Source organism: Rutilus rutilus (genome assembly GCF_951802725.1).
Source record: "Rutilus rutilus genome assembly, chromosome: 21".
NCBI lineage: Eukaryota > Metazoa > Chordata > Actinopteri > Cypriniformes > Leuciscidae > Rutilus > Rutilus rutilus.
The window spans coordinates 20078423-20103329 of NC_140226.1; the positions used below are offsets into that span (position 1 = coordinate 20078423).

General features: G+C 38.5%; 2 protein-coding genes across 2 annotated transcripts; both read right to left on the reverse strand.

The window, feature by feature from the left end:
* Positions 1–27: 27 nt before the first annotated feature.
* Positions 28–24756, reverse strand: LOC311280608 (oxidation resistance protein 1). The gene is made up of 16 exons (XM_084392883.1): positions 24658–24756; positions 24466–24555; positions 23286–23510; positions 23028–23191; positions 22179–22246; positions 20441–20593; positions 20101–20232; positions 19809–19993; positions 8906–9222; positions 8654–8801; positions 8332–8497; positions 1860–1970; positions 1564–1716; positions 1315–1410; positions 1108–1181; positions 28–989 (listed from the first exon to the last, which is right to left on the reverse strand). The coding sequence occupies exons 3-16, from the start codon at positions 23345–23347 to the stop codon at positions 854–856; spliced, it is 1965 nt and encodes a 654-aa protein (XP_084249009.1). The 5' UTR covers positions 23348–23510; positions 24466–24555; positions 24658–24756; the 3' UTR covers positions 28–853.
* Positions 3616–6675, reverse strand: LOC311280611 (uncharacterized protein). The gene is made up of 2 exons (XM_084392886.1): positions 6268–6675; positions 3616–4235 (listed from the first exon to the last, which is right to left on the reverse strand). The coding sequence occupies exons 1-2, from the start codon at positions 6568–6570 to the stop codon at positions 3744–3746; spliced, it is 795 nt and encodes a 264-aa protein (XP_084249012.1). The 5' UTR covers positions 6571–6675; the 3' UTR covers positions 3616–3743.
* Positions 24757–24907: the final 151 nt, after the last annotated feature.

The following is a 24907-nucleotide window of genomic DNA, read 5'->3' on the forward strand; positions in this document are numbered from 1 at the left end:
TATTGCATTTGACAGTTTTTTTTAGAGCCATTGTTTGTACAGATATCTTTGTGAACTGATGTTATTATAACTAGTGTAAGTTATTTACAGAAAGTAAGTTTTCCTACAGGCTAGGAATCCACAGGAGTGCTTAAGACTTTATGTGAATGTCTAAGAAAGTATTGTGACACCAAAATTCTCAAGACATGAAACATGCAGCTCTGAGGTTTGTGTGATGTTTAACACAAAATCATTTCAGTCTTGGTTTTGTTTTGGCTTGAGTGATGAGGAACCTTTTCTATGTGTAAAGTGTAGCTATGGAAATTTAAAGTAACGCCTAAGCTACTGTGTATAGCAGATGCTTTGCTTACTAACAGCAGGTGAGGCTTTAATCTGTGCCATTTAGTCAGGGTGTAGCTTATTTAAGTTGTTATAAGTTAACACAGATAAAAAAGGTTTCCTCATCAAAGTAACAAGCACTGTAACCAGCGCTGCAGTAATAATGTGGGATCCTTGATTGACCTCATTAATGTAAACGCGTACCATTCAAATGTTATTTGGGCAGATAGTATTCCATTCTGTCCCAGAACATTATTTCTTGTACGATGAAGTGCACTCATTTAAATAATGAAATGAACCCAAATGCATCTTAATCACAAGACGAAACAGGCTTTTTTTTCCATCATGGTGGTAAAGATGATAGGTGAGCTTTCATCCATTGGTGCAAAACTCTTCCCTTGACTTCACTTCAGGAAGAATATTCACAGTTTGCAGGGTCTCTTTCCCTTCATTTACAGGTGTCAGTAAAATGTGATCGAATAGTTAATTTGAATGGCCATATTTCCCACTAAATCATGATTATTTGGAGCATGTGTCAGCCAAATGTCCAGGCTTCCAAATCCAAAATTGTGAAGTCGTTTGTCTCAGACAGGCTGCAGTTATTAAAGGTGAAACAGGGGTTGCTTCTGCCCAAGAACAACCTCTCATCCACCCACAGACCAAAGTGACCACTGAAATGAAAAGAGACAAAAATTAAGTTTACTTATACAAATCACTTGCAAGTCTAAAATAAAGGACAAGAAAATGCAGCTATGCATATATGGCATTTTGCAGAATATTAATATGTACCTTCCTCCTCCAATGGCAAAAGAGTCCAAATACCCTTTGATGAAAAAAGAGTTTTCTCCAGTCCATCGGAAACACTTAAATGTAATAAATATTATCTCAGAGGTGTTTAAAAGAAATTCCCATTAAGAATTTCATTTGATCTCATAAACCTTTACAGTTGTTTCTCTCAATGATAATACATTTGCTCAAATGTGTCTTTATGTGTACCTTAAAGCGTGGGTGAGACAGGAACAGGAAGGTCTCTCCAGTGCCATAAAATGCCTCACTAGGATGCAGAGGATGTGAGAGGAAGCTCCCAAAAATCTGAGGGGGAAATTAAAACCACTCAAATAACAATACACCTTTACGAAATCAAAACGTCCAACTTAGGTCAAAATTACAAGTGGAATGAATATTGCAATTGAACAGTGACCCTTGACCCTCAGCTGTCCACTTCACCAGCTGTGAAATAATGACCTGCTGGTTGTTGTCCTTGATGATTATCAGCACAGGTGAGTCGGTAGTGCTGAGTTTTCTGTACAGAGTCTTGAGACTTGCCCCGTGTTTGTCCGTGCTGTAGGACAGCTGCCACGTGCGTCCGATGGTACGTGGAGGCAGCTCTCTCGAGATCTGAGAGAAGACGCATGCTACATATTTTACCACACATTACACACACTGGGCCACCAGAATGAGATCAGGTCTTCATTTTACAAAACTGCATGACTATGAATAAGTATTCATGTATACTGAATCTGAAGTGTGTGAGTACTGACCTCTCTAACTTGTTGGGCATCCAGTATGACACTCTGCTTCAGTATGTTACTCAAACCTTCTGGTTCAGTAGAGACAGAAGCTTTCAGCCCACTCTCCTCCACTGACACCATCTGTACAGAAACAATATGTGTATGACTCACCAACCCATACACTACCGTTCAAATGTTTGGGGTCAGTAGGATTTTAATATTTTTATTCAGCAAGTATGCATTAAATTGATGAAAAGTGAAAATAAAGACATTTCTATCATAAAAATGAAGATTTTTAGCATGGTAATGGATATGACAATGTTAATGTAGTTGGTTTTGGTGGAATAGATCTGCTATGCTGCTGTTGTAGATTATTGCTTCTGCCAATACATACACTGATATGCTGCTGTGAGCATGTAAGACACTGCTGCTGCACAAATAGCATATATAAAATTACCCGTAGCAGATGTGTACAGGTGGAGCTGGGGAAAGTGGAGGGTTTCAGAGGAACTCTGGAGGCATGCTGCAAAATGCTATAGTGAACGCTAACCAGCTATTTAAAGGTGCAGTAAACAATTTCTGAAAAACTGTCGAAAATGAATCAGACCAAGCAACACAACTTCTAGCCAATCAGCTGTAGGGGGTGTGTCCACTCATGACGGGGTAGGAGAGAGTGAGCAAGAGGGAGATTTAGACTGCTGAAAGAGAGATGGCTGAGAGACATTACAAAACAGAAAAGGTCAGAGGACTATCAATGGAAAAAGAAGGGTTATGACCAAGCAAGAGCTTTAGGACCCGCATTAATATTAGAAAAGCTTTCCAGCGCTGGAGAGACCCAAGCGGGAAGGTCTGAAAAGGTTGCTTTGTTTCTGCTCCATACGTAACATTGGTTTTGAGTGTATGCTGCTGGTGACTAACAACAAACTTTTGCTTATATATACTTGTGTACTGTATGTCAATTTTTTCATTCGTTCTTCATCTTCGCTTTATTTTTCACAAAGCTTTATTTTGCTTCGCTTCAGCTATGATAGAGACATTCACGCTTGCATTGCATGTTAATGCATTTTGGGGGCAGAGCAATGAAGGAAAGTGTGTTTGTTTGGGTTGATTTCAAATATGAAATATTCAACGATTCTCAGAAATTGCTTACTGCACCTTTAAATGTTGAGCAGCAAGCTCATTGGCTGCAGATGCGACAGGAACCAATCTGCTTGTGCCATGTAGTTAATGATGTAAAAGAAGGACCCATCAACCTGTGCCATCTAGAGTTTCATAACAGAACTTGGCATTTATAATGTTACAGAAGAAATTCTATTTCAGATAAATGCTGTTATTTGAACTTTTTATTCATCAAAGAATCCTGAAAAAAATGAATCCGTTTGCAAAAAAAGCACAACTGTTTTCAACAGTGATAATAATAAGAAATGTCTCTTGAGCAGCAAATCAGCATAGGATGATTTCTGAAGGATCATGTGATAAAGAAGACTGGAGTAATGGTTGCTTAAAATCAGCCATCACAGGAATAATTATGCAATTGGTGAACATAGGAGACTTAAAAAAAAAAAAAAAGTTTATTAAACTAGCACCTATAAATAATGAATGCATGTTAACTACTGTAGTTTCTAGTTTAATAATATGGAGCACTAGACAGGTATATGAGGTTTAAACCAATTTGCTCATTCACGGTGTGCCGTGTGCAATAGAACAAATTTTTTGACCTGTGGATTAATTTTGTCTTCACATTTTAGTACTACATTTACACAGAATAGGGTTTACAAGAACTTTTGTATTGATAAAATCAAACTCCAGTTGAATATTGAAGTTTTTATTTATATACATGAACTATTTACATCTGTGAAATAAAATAAAACATATACATATATATATATAGTCTCAGTGAAAACATGATGATGTCTATGTTTGGGTATTTCGCACAGCTTCATACAGTACTTGATGGATCTTGAATTTAACCTCAGGCTTCCGGTGAGGATCAATTTTTGCCAACATGTCAGCAATGACGGCAGCGAATCTGAAATCTTCAGTGTCCTGCTGCATGGCCCTCTCCCTCTCCCAGTCCAGCTGCTCCAGTATCTTCAGTAAGGCTCCTTCAGTGGTAGACATTCTCTCAGGCATTAAGTCAGTAGAAGATGGTGAGGCATTGGAACAGGATGAGATGCTTGGGGTAGGGTAAGCTGAAATTGAACAAGGCGAGGAGCTGCGTTTGGGTGATGGACAGGGTGGAAGAATGGATGGAGTGGGAGGAGGTGGCGATGATCGCATGAGGGACAGGGGTGGAGGTTTGGCAGAAGTCACAGTCTCTGATGTTTCTGATGTTCCTGATGCCGGAGAGGTTAGGAAGCTGTTTGTCTTCAGTTGTTCCTCAATGGAGACCACGTTATATATTTCCTTATATGAAGAAACAATAATTACATTCAGGTCTAAAAGATGTTGTAAACGTACTAAACAATGGGTATATTTTACAAACATGTATACAATCTACCACTATATTTTTCATTCCCTTCTAGCAAAATTTTAAGCAACTTTAGTATTAAAGCCACGATGAAACAGAAGTACAAATATTTAATTCCATATTAATCTGTACCATATTACTCTCTTACTGAAACAGACTATTGATATATAAAAAGTGTAGGGCATCCCATCCCACTGAACTATGCAACACTAGCCTGAGAACACAGTAACATCCGTCAATAACGTTAAAGAAAGGAAGAGTGACGTTAGAAAGTGTTGTCTCTAACTCTAGGGCTGAACGCGTATGGCAAGCCATTTTAACATTTAAAAGCAAATTTTGACTATCCAAAATTAACATTGTAGATATCAACAATGTCTTTCTGGCTAGTCGTAATTACATTTTGGATAGTTGGAATTGTCATTCAAGATATCTGTAACGTAATTGTGACTAGTCGAAACGACAGATAGAGATATCTGTAATTCAGTTTTGACTAGGCAAAACTGAATTACAGATATCTGCAATGACGTCATTGAAAATGACATTCAACTCGTCACACATCTTAAATGACAATTGCAGATATCTGTAATTCAGTTTTGACTAGGCAGAATGAAAGTTAAAGATATCTCAAACGTCATTATGACTAGTGCAAATTATTGTGCATGACGTTGCTCTATTTTACATATCCATTTCCCCTCCCCGCCATAATCAAAGAAAAAGTGGGTTAATTTCCTTATTTCTATGAATGGAAGAAGAAAGAAGCAGTCATGGCGTTGGCTGTAATCGAAAAAAAACACCAGAAAATGTTTTTTATATACAAAAAAAAATCAAATAATTTTTACAATGCTATGTTTATGTTCATGCTTAAAAGGTTGTTGTTGCCGTAAGATTTATGCGTGAAAAAGATTCACACTAATTCACTTTAATAAAGATGCTTACATGCATGCTATTCATGAAAGTACAATAACATTAACTTCCTTAGATGAGAAACAAAGTTCTTAGTTCAGATTAGTTCTTATTTTTTATTTCTTTTTTTCAGTTTGAAACAGTATCTAACAGCATGAAAAAAGACGATTAAAAACTCTGGTTGCTCCAACATGGTGCTAATCAGTGCTAATTAAAGTTAACAGTTAACAGGTGCTATGTGATTTGATGATTTGAACAACACGCTCTGCTCCCGCCTAAAGTGTGATGCGGGCCTAATTTGCATACAGATATCTGCAACGTCATTTGCCTTAGTCAAAACTCTATTTCAAGATATCTGTAATTACATTTTGACTAGGCAGAATAAAAGTTACAGATATCTCAAATTTCAGATATCTCTAATCAAAATTCATTTCAAGATATCTATAACTTGATAATAGATATCTACAATTAAATTATGACTATCCCTAACTCCAGTTTAAGATATCTACAACGTCATTTCGCCTAGTCAAAACTAATTTAAGATATCTGAAAAGGAACATGTAGATATCTTGAATTGAGGTGAATTAAAGATATCTTGAACTGGAGTTGTGACTAGTCAGAATCAGATTGAAGATATCTCAAACTAGAATTACAGATATCTACAATTCAATTGCATTGTAGATATCTGTAATGATAAACCCCATACAAATGAATGGCAAAAGTGATGTCATTTGTCCTAGGAACACTGTCTTTGTGGATATCTGAAATTACAATTATGGATAGGAAGAATGTAGTTGCGGATATCTGAAATTACAATTATGGATAGGAAGAATGTAGTTGCGGATATCTGAAATGTTCTTTTTGACTAGGCAAAACTGAATTACAGATATCTGCAACACATATCCAGTCTAGCTTTTAAATGTTAAAATGGCTTGCCATAGTGTGGGTATTCATTTCCCCCCTGCGATCACATAGCAACATAACATTCATGCAAGAAATGCCTAAATATATGCATTTGTGCATTTAGCGATTAAAAAAACCAACAACAACATTTGTGTTTCTTACCTTCACATTTGAGGCTGTTTCCCGATGTTTAACAAATTGGCATAACCATCCCAGCTCTGTCATGATCGTGTATGGACTTGGATCAATGCTTCCTGTGTAGACCCTCTTCTTGATCCTCACAAACTTGTCTCTTAAATTCTTCCACGCTTTACGGCAATCTGCCTCGTCTTTTCCCGTGGCGGCGGCGATATCGTTCCATGCATTATTAATAATTTGAACGTCAGTATTATCGCGCATACTCCGATCATAGAGGTACCTATGTCGGCGGACTTGGTCCGCCACTATTTTCTCGAAATTATTCATTCTCAAGTTAGTTGCGAAAATTGGAGACCTATAAACGTCATAGACTGTAAAAAAATGAACGCGCGAAACCTTGCGGATCCAACGCGCGCGATACTGCGTGCGATGACGTCACTGTCGCGCGCGAGTGTTTGCTGTGGACCAGGTTTGGACAGTCACGGCTGGTGGCGCTTTTTCTTACAAAGATGAAATTACTGGTCTCTTCATCCAAGTACTTTAATCTACCACCAAAATAACACTACTGCCAATAACTGAGCTGAAGAGACAAACACTTCCAAACTGAACTGACACTTATGAAAACCTTGAATGAATGTTCAACATCTTTATTCATATTATATGAATTCCTTATCTAACATATATGTGAAAATATGATTTAAGACTCAAGGTTAATGCAGTAACCACAAAATCTAAAACATAACAGATAAAGCTAAAAAAATATTTACATTATTACTGGTCAAAAGTTTGGGGTTGTTAAGATTTTTTTTTTTAAATACTGTTTTGTATTTTAATCTATTTTAAAATGTCATTTATTCCTGTGATGGCAAAGCTGGATTTACTCCAGTCAAGTGATCCTTCATAAATCATTAGGTGTGTTTGAGTCTATGAAGCCACCAATAGGTGACATCTGCCAGTTGTGGGCAGGGAAGAGCTAAAAACGGAGACCCGAAGTTGGACACTTTCTGCTTCTCGTGACGCTCGCGAGGTGTTTGTGCACTTTATCACATATGAACTGCATTAGATGCAATATTTGTCAAATACATAGACGTTTAGACGTTTTCATGAAGCAACAAAAACACTTTTCATTCAAGTCTTTATGTACTGCTTAATACAGCACCATCTGTACAAGCATAAAGTTCAACAGAAGCCTATACTATTTAAATACCAATAAAGTGGATCTATATTTTTCATAGTTTTATTTTGATAAACATGACTTACTATAACATTAAGGTTAGATGAAAAGAGTTCTTACTTTTATAAAAACACATATTTTTGAACATCACCTGAGCTGAATATGTCAGAATAAACACGAAACTGCTGTGTCGTCATCAGAGCTCGTGAAGCCGATTTGGGCCAGCTGTAGCACCTGACCGAGGCGGCTGGTCTCGTCTTGCTCTCGCGGTACTTTGATGGCACACGTGATTGTGACGCGGCAGTGGACAAACTTTCTAACCAGAATGCATTGCGTTGCATCCGATTGGTCTAATATGCTGATTTGATGCTGCAATGTTGAAAACAGTTAGAATAGAATAGAATAGAATAGAATATTTTTGTGTAAACCATGTGATATTTTTTTAGGATCCTTTAATGAATAGAAAAGTACAAAAGAACAGCATTTATTTGAAATACAAATCTTTTGTAACATTATAAATGTCTTTACCTTTCAAAAGCTTGGGGTCATTAAATTTATCAAAAGTGACAGTAGTGTATGCAAAAAGTAGTTTTTTTTTTTTTAGGCTTCAAGTTCTTGACCTTTGACCATGATTGAGATACTGAGGGTGTGAGTAATCTGGTTGTCATAGAAGCAACACTACAAGTCCATGAATATTGTTAAGCATGTTCGACCAGTGAATTACCATGTCTGTATTTACAAATGCAAAGTGTTTTAGTTTTAGTATCATTAAAGTGAGCGAGAAACATCCCCTGCATATTCCAACCGAAACAGGCATTTTTCTTTGTTTCACTTCAGTTCGATTGTTATTCCTGCTCTCTTGGCGTGTTATCTCAATTTATTTGTTTAATCCATACATTTAGAAAATAACTGACCTCCCAGTCCTCTCCGGCCTGGCCTTCTCGTGGAGACCCCTCTTCTTCCTCATCATCGAGAAGCACAAAATCCTCTTCATCATGCTCTGCTTCATCCTCCTCACCTCCCTCCAGGATGCACAGGTCCGGTCGATGCTGGCTCATGTAAGCGTACAGCTCGTCTGAGCTACAGCACAAAATCAAAGGCAGAAAGGGAAAAAGAACAAGAAAGTGAGATGAAGTAACTTTTACCATAACATTATCAGCACATTAATTCAAACATTCTGCCATGTTTTGCTGTTTATTTCAAGCAGGCTGTGTAGTCTAGGTAAGGCTTAAGTACCATCCCTGCTGCATGGTGAACCAGGCGTCTCTGGAAGGAATTTTAGGTTTAGAGAAAGCCCTTTTCTTCCCATGTTGCAGTTTCTGTCGAATTCTCACAAACATCAGAGATCCGTTTATACCACTACTAGATGTAGAAGTGCAAGGACCTAATGAGTGAAGAGAGATAACTAAGTGGATTAGCTGATGAAAAAAAAAAAGAGTTTGCAGTACAAGTTAAATGTCAAAGTTCTTGAGTAAAAATCTTGATTACCTAACAGCTGTCTTTCCAAATATGACCGCTGTTCGGATTTGTCTCGGAATTCATATTCTTTGTTTCCTCTCTGAACACTGTCTGGTCCTCCACAACAGAAAGTAGCAGCAGCAGATGTTAGCATTCCCCCAGACTGCCTCTCAGCTTCAGACATGTCCTTAGTCTCTCCAACTACCTCATCCTCTTCTTTAGCATCCGGAGTCGCTGTCAGATCATGTGAAACGGAGGACACAGGAGCGGGAATGGCCTCTAATGCTGACTGACGGGTTTTCTTGTGGCTGTTTGTTTTGCTCTTTGATGACTTACAACTGTTACATCTGGAAGAAAAATTAGATCAATGTGTCTGTGCTGTATGTGCAATGACTGATGGGAAAGTTAGTTTTTTGCACTGTTTAATTAACAACCAAAATGCAGTTGTTTGGGGGGTGCTGAGGGGTCTGCAACAATATATATATATATATATATATATATATATATATATATATATATATACATACACACACACACACACACACAATCTATTACAAATTACATTATATAATTACATTGTATATTACAAAATGTATTTTCAGGGCTGTCAAAGTTAAACTTCTGGTGAATGAAATATGTTAAATGTAATGAATTTTTGTACATTCACCAAATTTGATAATATTACAATTTTATTCTGTTAATCTCTGTTAATCTCAACTATTTGCTTTTGTATTAATTCGTAATTTATATTATTTATAATTGATCATTTTATATATATATATATATATATATAGTGAGGAAAATAAGTATTTGAACACCCTGCTATTTTGCAAGTTCTCCCACTTGGAAATCATGGAGGGGTCTGAAATTGTCATCGTAGGTGCATGTCCACTGTGAGAGACATAATCTAAAAAAAGAAATCCAGAAATCACAATATATGATTTTTTAGCTATTTATTTGTATGATACAGCTGCAAATAAGTATTTGAACACCTGTCTATCAGCTAGAATTCTGACCCTCAAAGACCTGTTAGTCTGCCTTTAAAATGTCCACCTCCACTCCATTTATTATCCTAAATTAGATGCACCTGTTTGAGGTCGTTAGCTGCATAAAGACACCTGTCCACCCCATACAATCAGTAAGAATCCAACTACTAACATGGCCAAGACCAAAGAGCTGTCCAAAGACACTAGAGACAAAATTGTACACCTCCACAAGGCTGGAAAGGGCTGCGGGGAAATTGCCAAGCAGCTTGGTGAAAAAAGGTCCACTGTTGGAGCAATCATTAGAAAATGGAAGAAGCTAAACATGACTGTCATTCTCCCTCGGACTGGGGCTCCATGCAAGATCTCACCTCGTGGGGTCTCAATGATCCTAAGAAAGGTGAGAAATCAGCCCAGAACTACACGGGAGGAGCTGGTCAATGACCTGAAAAGAGCTGGGACCACCGTTTCCAAGGTTACTGTTGGTAATACACTAAGACGTCATGGTTTGAAATCATGCATGGCACGGAAGGTTCCCCTGCTTAAACCAGCACATGTCAAGGCCCGTCTTAAGTTTGCCAATGACCATTTGGATGATCCAGAGGAGTCATGGGAGAAAGTCATGTGGTCAGATGAGACCAAAATAAAACTTTTTGGTCATAATTCCACTAAACGTGTTTGGAGGAAGAAGAGTGATGAGTACCATCCCAAGAACACATCCCTACTGTGAAGCATGGGGGTGGTAGCATCATGCTTTGGGGGTGTTTTTCTGCACATGGGACAGGGCGACTGCACTGTATTAAGGAGAGGATGACCGGGGCCATGTATTGCGAGATTTTGGGGAACAACCTCCTTCCCTCAGTTAGAGCATTGAAGATGGGTCGAGGCTGGGTCTTCCAACATGACAATGACCCGAAGCACACAGCCAGGATAACCAAGGAGTGGCTCTGTAAGAAGCATATCAAGGTTCTGGCGTGGCCTAGCCAGTCTCCAGACCTAAACCCAATAGAGAATCTTTGGAGGGAGCTCAAACTCCGTGTTTCTCAGCGACAGCCCAGAAACCTGACTGATCTAGAGAAGATCTGTGTGGAGGAGTGGGCCAAAATCCCTCCTGCAGTGTGTGCAAACCTGGTGAAAAACTACAGGAAACGTTTGACCTCTGTAATTGCAAACAAAGGCTACTGTACCAAATATTAACATTGATTTTCTCAGGTGTTCAAATACTTATTTGCAGCTGTATCATACAAATAAATAGTAAAAAAAAATCATACATTGGCCCTCATTTATCATTCTTGCGTAGAAACGGGCGTATATATTGGCGTAAGATTATGCTTACACTCCTCTCATCGCCTGATTTATGAAGCTGTGCGTACCTCTGAAATCCAGGTGTACGCAATACCTGCCCTTGATAAATGCCGCGGCTGAAATCAATCGTCATTAGAATAACACGCCCCTATATATTCAAGTCTCCGCTTCCCCCACGCCCTCATTTTACGCCATGGACACACGGAAGACGGCAAAGAAGAGAAACTTCTTTGAGAAAGAGAAAGCGAAACCAGGGAAGTGGAAAGAAACAAAATTGATTTCTAGATTTTTATTATTAATGACGTTTATTGTTATTTAGAAGAAGAATGTCGTTATTATTATTTGTATTATTATTATTATTATTTAAAAGAAGAAGAATGTCATTTTTGTTATTTTGTCAGTCTGAATGATTTTTTTGGTCATTGAAAGCCTTTCATTACTAAACCCAGTCCGTGCACATCTGCCGGGCCTAACCCTGGCCTAACCATCGTTTCAAAGAATAGTACAACGGCGAGCGCGTCGAAAAACGCCTCGTCCGTTTGGGGAGGTGCGCGCGCAGTCTGTGCGGAGACTCGCTGCGGAGCCAGGCGAAAGTATAAACAAGGCTTGAAACGTCAGGTAAAGCACACAGGCTCGCAACTGAAGGAATACATATGCCTACAAATCAAATGCTTTGGTAAAATCACACAAATTAAACATTGAAGTCCATGTTGCACAAAAAATAAACACTGAAGTTTATAATTACTATGTTGTTGTTTTTTTTTACAGTGGCTCATAATATATCATATCTTTTAGTTTGTCAGTGCGTTTTGCAGTGTTAGGAATTGTTTTTCTGCGCATTCCCGCACTCAAAACGTGCGTACACCACCTCCTAAGCTGGCGTAGGATTTGAGCGTGCCGTACGCCAACGTCCATATTGATAAATCTCAAAGTCACCGTGGTTTTGGGTGTACGCCAGGTGTACGCTGGAAATTTGGTGTACGCACTTTTGATAAATGAGGGCCATTGTGATTTCTGGATTTTTTTTTTTAGATTATGTCTCTCACAGTGGACATGCACCTACGATGACAATTTCAGATCCCTCCATGATTTCTAAGTGGGAGAACTTGCAAAATAGCAGGGTGTTCAAATACTTATTTTCCTCACTATATATATATATATTTTTTTTTTAATATTATCTCATAACTTGGCAGCAGGTATATTAGGCTGCTATCACTTTAAAACCTGACGCACAGACCCATTATACTGTTTTATATAGCCATTATGGTGTATTTATGTGCACGCACTTTGGGTTTGAGCACAAAATCTGCTGGAATGAGTAAAATTATGCTCAATATGCACAATCCCACGCCAAAATTCAAGCCCTGTAACACCAAAAATATTCACCCGAAGCAAATTAAACGAGTGATTAAAGGGACGTGGGTTTGTGTGTCATTCGCTGTCGGAGAGATTGGAGAGCAAGAATGCACAGATTGCATTGTGTATCTATTCTGCGGAAGAGTTTCAGATATTTCAGTATCGATAAATCAATATTTTTGACAACACTAGATTGCACTTAGTTTATTATTTCAGATGCCTTTTTAAAAGACTTGAAAAATGTATATTATATCAAATTCAATCCGCCAAAGTGGCTAGTCGGAATATCCACCTGCATTTGGAGGGTTAGCGACTGTTAATGTCAAGCCCTGTGTGTGTATGTATATATATATATATTGTGCTGGACTTTAAACTTCGGTTTCAACAAGGACTTTTATTTTGATACTTATTTTGGGGTTTTCCTTAGTTTTCCAATGGTTTCCTGTTTTAAAGAGGAAGTAGGCCATATTCCTTCAGTGGTTTAGTTGTGCAAGGCACTCCATGTGGTTGCAGACATCCATCTTCATCTTGCTTATCAAAGCCCTTTGAAATGCAATATCTGTAAGTGACTGTTTGATTTTGTTAAGTGAGCATTTAGTTCTTTATTGTTGTGTTATGTAATGTAGCACTTAATTCAGCATGTTTGTTACATTTTTCCTACTCAAGTTTGCAAAGTATTAATCTATGCTGTTGATTCAACTGTATTGTTGTTGGTTCTTTGCCTTGTGTGCTTGAGAATGCTCATTTATTTAATGATCTATCTATTTTGTGAAATTCATGTTTGTGTATTTTTCTCTTTGTAGTTTCACACTTTTCATGATTAAACTTCATAAATTGCACCTTCGTGGAGTTTATTGTGGAAGTGTTTAGCGGCTGGATAACTGGATCCATTAAAACAGTGAGGCCAGTGACAGTGAAAAGATAAGCAGCAAATTGGAAAGATGGAGGGGATGCCTGTCTAACAACTGCATCTATCAGAGAGATAAAGGAATATCTCTGTTTGTTAGCCTGCACAAAGATCATGTCTTCAAGTGAATCTAAATCATCACTGCGCCATCGCATGCACAAAGAAAGTGATGATGCTTGCTCAAATTCTCAAGCTTCCACCTCATCAAGAAGTTCAACGGCCAGTTTAGCCGTCACGAAAGCTCGTGCGAGGGCAGAGGCAGCCAAGGCAAGAGCGGCTCATGCAAAGAAAGAAATTGAGATTAAAGTGGAACAAGCCCGACTTCAAGCAACACTAGAGGCACTGCAGGAAGAGAAAGAAAGAGATGCGGCCATAGCAGAAGCAGAAATTTTAGCAGCAGCCTTCACGGAAGTAGACCATGTATCAGCATCAGAGTTTTCCAAAGAGATCAGCCTCCAACGCACTGCAGAATATGCAAGAGACCAAGCTTCTAGCCGTAACTTACAACGTAGTCCTGAGCATATGTCAGACACTTACAGCCTGGCCAAATTCATTGCACGCAGTCAGTTGGTAACTTCTGGACTGAATTCTTTTGATGATAAACCTGTAAATTATTGGGCTTGGCGATCATCTTTCAAAAGTACTATTGCAGACCTTGACCTTAAGCCAGAGGAAGAGATGGATTTGCTCATCAAATATCTCGGAAGAGAATCATCTGAACAGGTACGAAGACTAAAATCAGTTAATATTAGGCACCCTTTTGAAGGTCTACAAATGGCTTGGGAGAGGCTAGAGGAAATGTATGGTTCATCAGAGGCTATTGAAAGAGCTCTCTTTTCTAAATTGGAAAACTTCCCTAAGATATCAGGTAAAGATCTGTACAGGCTGCGTGATCTTGGAGACCTGCTCGCAGAGCTGGAGGCAGCCAAGCTGGATGGCTATCTTCCTGGGTTGTCTTACCTTGACACCGCTCATGGAGTGAGCCCGATTGCAGGAAAACTCCCTTATAATATCCAAGAAAAATGGATATCGTATGGATCGAAGTACAAGAGAGAACATTCTGTGGCCTTCCCACCATTTTCTGTGTTTGCTGACTTTATTCGTTCAGAAGCTAAAACAAGAACGGATCCCAGCTTTGCCATTTTTCCTTCGCCAGAAAATCGAGAAAGATCAGATAAATTCAGGCAAGCTTCTATAGCTGTTCATAAAACCCAAGTCAACATGTCTGAAACAAGAAATGCTACGGACAGGATATGGACTGTTGATCCTCAACGATATTGTCTCATCCATGACAAGCCACATCCATTAAAAAGATGCAGAGGCTTTAGAGCGAAAAGTCTTGAAGATCGCAAACAGTTTCTTAAAGAACATTCAGTATGCTTCAGGTGCTGCTCTTCTATAGAACATATGGCAAAAAACTGCAAAGCTGAAATCCACTGCACTGAATGTGATAGTGATCGTCATGTGTCCGCTTTACATCCTGGTCCAGCACCCTGGAGGAAAACCGTCTCTCCTGTCTTAGAAGATGGCGGGGAGGAAAGTGAATTAATCAATCAAGAGGTAACATCAAAGTGTACTGAAGTGTGTGGAGCTGGAATGAGTGCTAGAGCATGTTCCAAGATTTGTTTGGTTAATATCTATCCTGTGGGTAACAAATCAGAATCCAGAAGAATGTATGCAATTCTGGATGAACAGAGCAACCGCTCATTGGTAAGAACAGAATTCTTTGAAGAGTTTCAAATCGAAGGATCTTCTTTTCCATATTCACTCAAGACATGTGCTGGATTAAAAGAGACAACAGGAAGGAGAGCAAGTGGCTACATTGTGGAATCATTGGATAAGAGTGTAAGCCTTCATCTTCCTACACTGCTAGAGTGCAATCAGATTCCTAACATTCGTTCTGAAATTCCTACCCCAGATGCAGCACGTCATTTCAGTCACCTCAGGGATATTGCTGATGAAATACCAGCCCTAGATCCAGATGCTAACATCCTCCTCCTCCTTGGTAGGGACCTTATTAGGGTCCACAAAGTCCGTCAACAGATTAATGGTCCACACAACGCTCCATTTGCTCAAAAGTTAGATCTTGGATGGGTAGTTATTGGAGACGTGTGTCTTGGAGGTGCTCATCGACCTGCTCATGTTGATGTTTTTAAGACCTCCATACTTGAAAGTGGCCGCCCCAGCTTCTTCTGGCCCTGTGAAAGTCAGTTCCATATAAAAGAGCAGTATGGCACCAAGCTTCAGTTTCAAGATCATCTTGCATCAAAAGGTGTAAGTGCTTTAGCAACATGTGCAAGCGAGAAGCTAGGTCAAACAATCTTTGTTTGTACATCCAGAGATCACAAGCTTGCACTGTCAGCGGACGATGACAGGTTTCTACGCTTAATGGACAAAGAGTTCTATCAGGATGAATCCAATGGCTGGGTGGCTCCTTTGCCATTTCAAGTTCCCAGAAGAAGGCTTCCAAATAACAGAGAGTATGCTTACAACCGTCTATCCTCACTTCGTCATACTTTGGACAAACGTCCTCAGATGAAAGCTCACTTTCTTGAGTTTATGGACAACATGTTCTCTAACGGACATGCAGAAATTGCTCCCCCACTCAGGAAAGACCAAGAGTGCTGGTATCTGCCTTTGTTTGGTGTTTATCATCCGAAGAAGCCAAACAAGATCCGTGTGGTCTTCGACTCCAGTGCACCTTATAATGGAGTCTCATTGAATGATATCCTACTTAAGGGGCCAGATCTCAACAATACCCTCCTGGGAGTGTTGCTAAGATTTCGTAAGGAGCCGGTGGCAATTACCGCTGACATTCAGCATATGTTCCACTGTTTTTTAGTCAGAAAGGATCACAGAGATTTCCTGCGCTTTCTCTGGTATCAAGACAATGACCCTGGTAAAGAAATAGTGGAATACAGAATGTGTGTACATGTGTTCGGCAATCGTCCCTCTCCTGCTGTTGCCATATATGGTTTGCATAGAGCGGCCAAAGAGGAAGAAAAGAACTTTGACAGTGAAGTTAAAGAGTTTGTTGAACATAATTTCTATGTTGATGATGCTCTGAAATCCTTCCCCAATGAAACCACAGCAATTAGTGCTCTGAAGCAAACTCAAGACATGCTTGCAGTAGCAAACCTTAGGCTACATAAAATAATCTCTAATCGACCTGCGGTGATTGAGGCATTTCACCCTGAAGATCGGGCTGTGGATATCAAAGATGTTGACCTCTTCTTTGAAGATACTCCAGTCCAGCGTAGCCTAGGAGTGTCATGGAACTTAGCATCAGATACATTTACTTTCCAAGCTATTGACGATAAGAAGCCATTCACAAGGCGAGGTGTACTGTCAACCGTAAACAGCTTATATGATCCATGTGGTTTCATTGCTCCTGTTACCATCAAAGGCAGGCTGTTGCTTCGGGAACTCTCAATTCAGGCTGAAGACTGGGATTCTCCATTACCAGATGACATAAAGCCAGAATGGATCAGATGGAGGAACTCCTTACAAAGTTTGCAAGATCTAAAGATACCACGAACTTACTCATCTTTTCCTACTTCTGAGGTTCAGACAAGGGAATTGTGTATATTTGCAGATGCATCCGTGAAAGCTGTTGCAGCTGTAGCTTATCTGCGATCCACATCTCGAAATGGCCAAGCAGATACTGGCTTTGTGTTTGGAAAGACAAAGCTGGCACCACAGCCAGATCTGACTGTTCCGAGATTAGAACTCTGTGCAGCAGTTCTAGCAGTTGAAATCGCAGACATGGTTATAGAAGAAATAGACTTGCAGTTCAATAGTATCCAGTTCTACACAGATAGTAAGGTTGTTCTTGGGTATATTCATAATCGAACAAAACGCTTTTATGTGTATGTGAACAACAGAATCCAACGAATTCTTCAGTCATCTACTCCTAGCCAATGGAACTATGTTCCATCAGATGTCAATCCTGCAGACCATGGGTCTAGATCTGTATCAGCTGATTGTCTCAGTAGTACAACTTGGCTTACAGGGCCAGATTTCCTTTTGAAATCTCCAATCTTAAACGCCTTGCTTCAAGAGGATTATGACCTTGTTGATCTTGAAGTAGATCCAGAAATCCGACCACAAGTGATTTCATGTCTAACTGCAGTGTCTAATCAGTTCCTGACTCCTGAGCGTTTTGAACGCTTCTCCAGCTTGAGTAAGCTAATCAGAACGATCGCTCATTTAAGCCACATCGCCAAGTCATTCTCCCATTCAACAAAGGAGCCAAGATGTAGTGGATGGCATCTCTGTAGTAACAGTCCTACAAATGAAGAGTTGGAAAAAGCCAGGATTGTTATCCTAAAGAGCGTTCAAAATGTAGCCTATCCAGAAGAGCTAAGTGATATAAAAGCAGGATGCAATCTCTCACCTAGAAGTAGTATACGGAAACTTCATCCTATTCTGGATGACAAAGGTATTCTGCGTGTTGGAGGCCGTATTGCTCAGGCAGGTCTTGAGAAGGAAGAGTGCAATCCTGTGATCATTCCTGGGAAACATCACGTAGCAACTTTGCTTGTTCGACACTACCATCAAGCAGTCAAGCATCAAGGAAGGCATTTTACTGAGGGAGCAATACGAGCAGCAGGGTATTGGCTGATGAGTGCCAAAAGATGCATTGGAAGTCTACTTAACAAGTGTGTGACATGTAGAAAGCTTCGTCGTCCTACAGAGCTCCAACAGATGGCAGATTTGCCCGCAGAAAGACTTCAAGTGGCTCCACCTTTCACATATGTAGGAGTCGATGTATTTGGACCATGGCAGGTTGTTTCTCGCCGCACCAGAGGAGGCTGCTCCAATTCCAAAAGATGGGCAGTCATTTTCTCTTGTATGTGCACAAGAGCAGTGCACATTGAAGTTGTAGAGACATTGAGCTCAAGCGGATTCATTAATGCTCTGAGACGTTTTTTTGCAATAAGGGGACCTGCTAAGCAGATACGCTCTGATTGTGGCACAAACTTTATTGGAGCAGTGCAGGAGCTCAAGATGAATAAGGAAACTTCAGGCTCTGATCTTCAGAGGTATCTACAACAACATGCTTGTACATGGATATTCAACCCTCCCCATGCGTCACATATGGGAGGTGCTTGGGAAAGGATGGTGGGTATAGCCCGACGTATTCTTGACTGTATGTTGCTTGAAAGAAAGTCCCTGCATCTCACACACGACGTTCTTGTAACCCTCATGGCTGAAGTTTCTGCTATCATTAATGCACGCCCTCTTGTGCCAGTATCTTCAGATTCTGAAGTTCCTTTAATACTCACCCCTGCTATTCTGTTGACTCAGAAAACCTGTTCGATCCCTCCGCCTCTTGGTGAGTTTACAGATAAAGATCTTTTCAAAGCTGAGTGGAAAAGAGTTCAAAATCTTGCAGAAACATTTTGGACAAGATGGCGCCGTGAGTATCTTACCACTCTACAGAGTAGGCAGAAGTGGCAAGACAAGAAGTCTTGTCTCAAGGAAGGAGACATTGTGTTGATGAAAGATGGCCAAGCAGAGAGAAATCAGTGGCCTATGGCTATCATTGCAAAAACACTACCTAGTAAAGATAGTCTTGTGAGGAAAGTGGAGCTGAAATTTATCAGAGAAGGCATGCAGAAAAACTTTATTCGCCCTATATCAGAAGTGGTTCTGCTTTACTCCCCCTAAGATATTGGAGTACAAAAAACAAAAACAAAGTGAGGTCTTTACATACCCCAGGCGGGGAGTGTGCTGGACTTTAAACTTCGGTTTCAACAAGGACTTTTATTTTGATACTTATTTTGGGGTTTTCCTTAGTTTTCCAATGGTTTCCTGTTTTAAAGAGGAAGTAGGCCATATTCCTTCAGTGGTTTAGTTGTGCAAGGCACTCCATGTGGTTGCAGACATCCATCTTCATCTTGCTTATCAAAGCCCTTTGAAATGCAATATCTGTAAGTGACTGTTTGATTTTGTTAAGTGAGCATTTAGTTCTTTATTGTTGTGTTATGTAATGTAGCACTTAATTCAGCATGTTTGTTACATTTTTCCTACTCAAGTTTGCAAAGTATTAATCTATGCTGTTGATTCAACTGTATTGTTGTTGGTTCTTTGCCTTGTGTGCTTGAGAATGCTCATTTATTTAATGATCTATCTATTTTGTGAAATTCATGTTTGTGTATTTTTCTCTTTGTAGTTTCACACTTTTCATGATTAAACTTCATAAATTGCACCTTCGTGGAGTTTATTGTGGAAGTGTTTAGCGGCTGGATAACTGGATCCATTAAAACAGTGAGGCCAGTGACATATATATATATATATATATATATATATATATATATATATATATATATATATATATATATATATATATATATCCAAGCAGTGAAGCAGAAAGTACCTGTATGTGGTCTTGCTGAAGTGAATGTGAGAGATATCTGTGTAGAAGGACACTGAGGCAAGATCATCCACAGAGCAGGAGAATACATATTCTTCACAGCCATTCTCCTGAACAAGTGGGTGAGACTTCTGAGGGTCAAAGAAGATCTTATTGGACGTCACCAGCAATATTCCAGAGACCACACCCTAGTGAGACAAGCAAAATGGTGAGTCAGAACTGAAGTTGAATAAGCTGCATTTTATGAAATGTAATGGTAATATAAAACAGTGTAACATAAACCTAACATTGTCACCTTTCTGTCTGTGATGTAACGGGAGAACAGTTTGAGGCAAGACATTGCGGCTGGCCCCTCCCCCTGAGAGCATTCAGATGGAAGAGCCAATAGACACACATTTCCATCAGGTAAAGGAACTGCCTCCACATCCTACGAGAGATAAATAAACATCACACAAAACAGCAGAAGAGAAGCCGTTGTGAGTCACTACATTACAGTTTGACTGGCATCACAAAGAGCTTAAACTTGGAATTAATGCTACAAACGAGCTGTACTGAGATTTGTCAGGCTGTTCACTATTTAAACCATAATTCATTAAGCGCCAAGGTTTGTAAACACACAATTTTTTCTCTCTCACCGTCAGTTTGTCATATTCCGCATCCGTGGAAGGAGACACAAGAGTTGCAGTTCCCACAACACCAATGTTGAGCGCAGGATCAAGGCTGTGCTCTTGTCTTGGATGTGGGTCAGAAGCTGTCGCCGTAGAAGTTGAGACCTTGTTTTTGGATAACTGTTTGAGGTGGTGCATAAGGAAAGACATTGTAACACTGAGAGCAGTTTCACTTCCCTTCCTTTTTTCCACACTGCTGTACACCCCCTCATTTCCTTATTCATAGCCCTGTGACATCAGATGTCTGGACTTAGTCACAGCACCCAGAAACCATTAGCTAATCACAAAGATGCATAATTCATGCAAATGGGATCACATGACATTGTCACTTCCTGTCATAGATTATTTTCCTTTGTCATGTTTGTCTCCCAGGTGTCCCGAGAGATCTTATACATAAGAATAAAAATTAATAGGAGATTAACTGCAACTTCCTTTTAAATAACATGATTAAAAAAAATGTTAAGACTAGTGTTTGTAGTGTTTACCTGTGAGTTACTAAACAGAGAGCACATTAGAATGATTTCTGAAGGCACAATCATGAAAACTGACATTACAGAAATAAATTACATTTTAAAATATATTAAAACTGCATAATATTTCACAATATTGTTTTACTGCATTTTTGATCAGACAAATTAAGTCTTAGTAAGCATAAGAGACTTCTTTCAAAAACATAACACAATCTAGTCTTTGAACGGCATTGTATAATAAAATTAAGTATAATAAATATGCATAATTAAAAGTACATAGGGACACCCTAAGAAGAAAACCTCTGCAAAAACTATTCTGACCTCTATTTCTGATTTTATTCATGCCATTAACTGAAAGGTGGACTTCTTTTTGTTCCACAAATCTTACACAAATCAATGAACTCTGCGCACAGTGTAATATCTGATCGTCCAAACTCAAATTCTTCATTCCCTATGGCTTTGCTACAGACAACTATCTCCAGACATGCAAATAATGATGGATAACATGTATTACTTGTTCGAGAATATTTCGAATATAGATGCCTTTAACAGTTCAAACTGCACACATACTGGTAGTGGTATCTAATGATTTGCATAGTTTTATCTTTAAACAAACAGCACAGTCTTTTATTCTGAAACTGTTTAAACCCAGCACACTTAATAGCAAACGAATGTCAGTTTGTTTCCAAATGGCAGAAAAGTCAAACTGAGAATCTGAGGATTGTTTATGCTCTTGTAACACATTTCATGGTGAAGCTTGAATAACGACAGACGTTGTGTAATTTCAACGGTGTCTCTGTGTAATACAATTCAAACAATATTACCTACTGTACACAAGAAACTAAATGGACATCAACTTTAAAAAATGAGAAGGAAAGACAGTTTGATATTGAACAGAAACATCTGGCTGGGTCATCAAATTAGCCTAGTTTATTAATTCATTTTAAATAATAAAATATTAGTTACCAAAGCCTTCACAGTTGACATTCTCCCATTATATTTGCTGTAAAGTTTCCATGTTCTCCTTGAATTATCCATTAAACAGTTTCATTAAAGATCTTTTAAAGCTTCACAAGACAGCACGGGGTGTTTCAGTAACCTTTGTTCCAAAGTTATCAGTACATGACAGCAAGGTATGACAATGTTGGCAGTTATATTTATGGAGACTTCTATCATATATCAACAGGAACTTGAAGGCGATAGAGTGCGTAAATAAGCTTAAAAACTTTACTCACTCCGTGTTCATTGTTTCTGCATGACTCCAAAATCTTCGTTATTGGATCTTTGACTGGAAATGCCGCCTCTATGAAGAAAGATGCAAAAACAGTTCAAACTGCACACAAGTAACTAGAGTGAAAGCAGATGTGTTTGTTTCTCAGTTTGTTTCTTCAGCTGTTTAAACTACAAACACACTGAGTATGTTTAGTAAGCAGGAACTGTAATTTTAAACCAGTGTTTGTGAGTCATTACCATTTAAAAAAATGTCAGTTGGGATTTTCAATGTATATGTACAAACTCCAAGATTGGCTTTACATTGCAGTATCACTAAGGCTGCATTTATTTATCAGTAATATTATGAAATATTATAACAATTTAAAATAACTCTTTTGTATTTTAAAATGTAATTTATTCTTGTGATGGCAATGGTGAATTTTCAGCATCATTACTCCAGTCTTTAGTGTCACATGATCCTTTAGAAGTCATTCTAATATGCTGATTTGCTGCTCAAGAAACAGTGTTGTCAGTGTTAAACAGTTGTTCTGCTTAATATGTTTGTGGAATATGTGATAAATTATTTTAAGGATTCTTTGATGAATAGAAAGTTTCTTTGAAACAAATATTTTATGATATTATAAATGTCTTTACTGTCACTTTAAGTTTTAGATCTTGATCAATTTAATGCATCCTTGCTGAATAAAAGTATTCATTTCTTCTTCTTCAAACTTTTGAACGGTAGTGTAAACCCTTTATGCAGTACTGAATTTCATTTCTGTTTCTAACTTAATGTGCCATAATAAAAAAGCAACTTTATAACTAAACACTATTTCTGAATTGTCAATCGTTGTTGATGGTCATTCACTTACCCTTTAGATAGTACTGTCTTAGTTTGGGGTTTCGGATTTGGTGATTTCCTTTGCCACACTCCTGCCCAACACTGTTCCCCAGCACACTCTGAGCGCCTATGGAACATTGAGCAGTAATGAAGCCTGGAGGCTGCGAAATTCCAGCCGGCAGCTTTGATCCCAGTCTAAAGACAAGATGACACAGGTCTCTTTAAGAGCTTAAGCTACACATTAATGATTTCTTTTTCATCTATCCCTTAAATCCCAACCAAACCTTACCTATTCTTAACATTTCCAAAGTAGCTGGCCCTACTCTTGTCTCTCTGAGCTCTGTGGTCCATGAGGTCTCACTGCTGAAATTGAGAGTTGACCAGTCAAAAAAAGTTAACCCTTCCAGTACAGGAATCAGTGATGGAACGACTGCCCACTGCTGTGTCGGCATCTGGAATTCTTCCTCTTCCTTCTCTCCATCCTCATCAGCATTCTCTGCACTTTACAAGAAACCTGCAATATGAGAGGAAGAAGAGTCTGTAATGGGTGGTTTACTTTGTACAAACCATTTTTTATATGCACAAGACATTCTCATTGTATTCTTATATATATATATATATATATATATATATATATATATATATATATATATATATATATACACACACACACAAGTATTATAGATAAGTAAATATATTTCAATATAAATTATAAATATTATATAATTTTGTTATATTTTGTCTTTTTTATTTAGTTTTAGTTTTACCATTCATTGTATCTCTTTTTTTTACAACTATTTTATTTTCTGTACTATTTTAATACTTCAGTTACTATGTTCTGTATATGCTTCAGCAATTTTGTATGGATAGAAAATCATGCCAATAAAGCTTAGTTGACTGAAACAAATCGATCTCTTTCGGTCCACATAGAGCCATTTAATATTCAGGGAATGCATACATTCTAACAAAAGACACAGATTCATGCAAAATGGCCTACTTGAGCCCAATATTATACCCAGGTCCAGTAATTATGTGGTTCATCTAAGATAAAAATTAAAAATTAAAAAAAAAAAAAACGACAACAACAACATCATCATCATCATCATCATCTACAACAGATGCTCACAGCTGCTTTAAGAATTCAGTCATTTAATGTCGAAGCAATAATCAGGCCCAAAACACAGTACAAGATGTGGATTGTTGATAGTGCTGCTGCAGGCCCCAAATGCATCACAATGTCGCACTTCTGTGTCTAGAATCCACAATAATACATATATATATACAGTATTAATAAACAATATCTTTTCTGAATCCTTGATAGATCATAATTATCTCTCCCGATTAAAATTCTTAAGCAGTATCTACTGATGGACCACTCATTGTGCTCATGTTTTATGTGTTTCTCTAAACTTGGCACTAAAATTGAGTTACAATAATCGAAAATCACCAAATATGTGCATTCATCTTACCTTGGTCTTTAATGATCCCATATAACGACCAGCTGATCGGGACGCTCCGCATGATGCACTGTCATGTGTTTTGATGCCTCTGCAGTGAATCTGTCAGTCATTAGATAATAGTACCGCTCAATTCCCAATTTCAATTCCCTTTCGCTCAAATTCCCATTTACAATCGAAATATCGTCGCAGAATGTAACTTACCAGCTGAAAATATCTCCCTCTAAATATTTGAATTTCTAAATCTACATTTGCTTCGATGCAGTCTGGCCAAGCAGGTATTTTAACTTCCATCTGCAAGGTGACTTTTATTTTGTTTTTATGTATATAGTAGTTTAAATAAACCAAATGCGTCTGTATTTACAATTGTGTGAGCATATAAAATATAAAATATATTTACATGTATATTTTAAAAAATCGTTTCAAAGCGGTATATTTTTAAATTTGTGTGCAA

Coding starts and splice junctions, on each gene's coding strand:
- LOC311280611 (XM_084392886.1), bottom strand. CDS start 6,570: ATGAATAATTTCGAGAAAATAGTGGCGGACCAAGTCCGCCGACATAGG. Junction 4,236..6,267: donor AAACAGCCTCAAATGTGAAG/GTAAGAAACACA, acceptor TCTTCATATAAG/GAAATATATAACGTGGTCTC.
- LOC311280608 (XM_084392883.1), bottom strand. CDS start 23,347: ATGGACCACAGAGCTCAGAGAGACAAGAGTAGGGCCAGCTACTTTGGA. Junction 8,802..8,905: donor TTTGGAAAGACAGCTGTTAG/GTAATCAAGATT, acceptor TTCACTCATTAG/GTCCTTGCACTTCTACATCT. Junction 1,182..1,314: donor TGTCTCACCCACGCTTTAAG/GTACACATAAAG, acceptor ATTACATTTAAG/TGTTTCCGATGGACTGGAGA.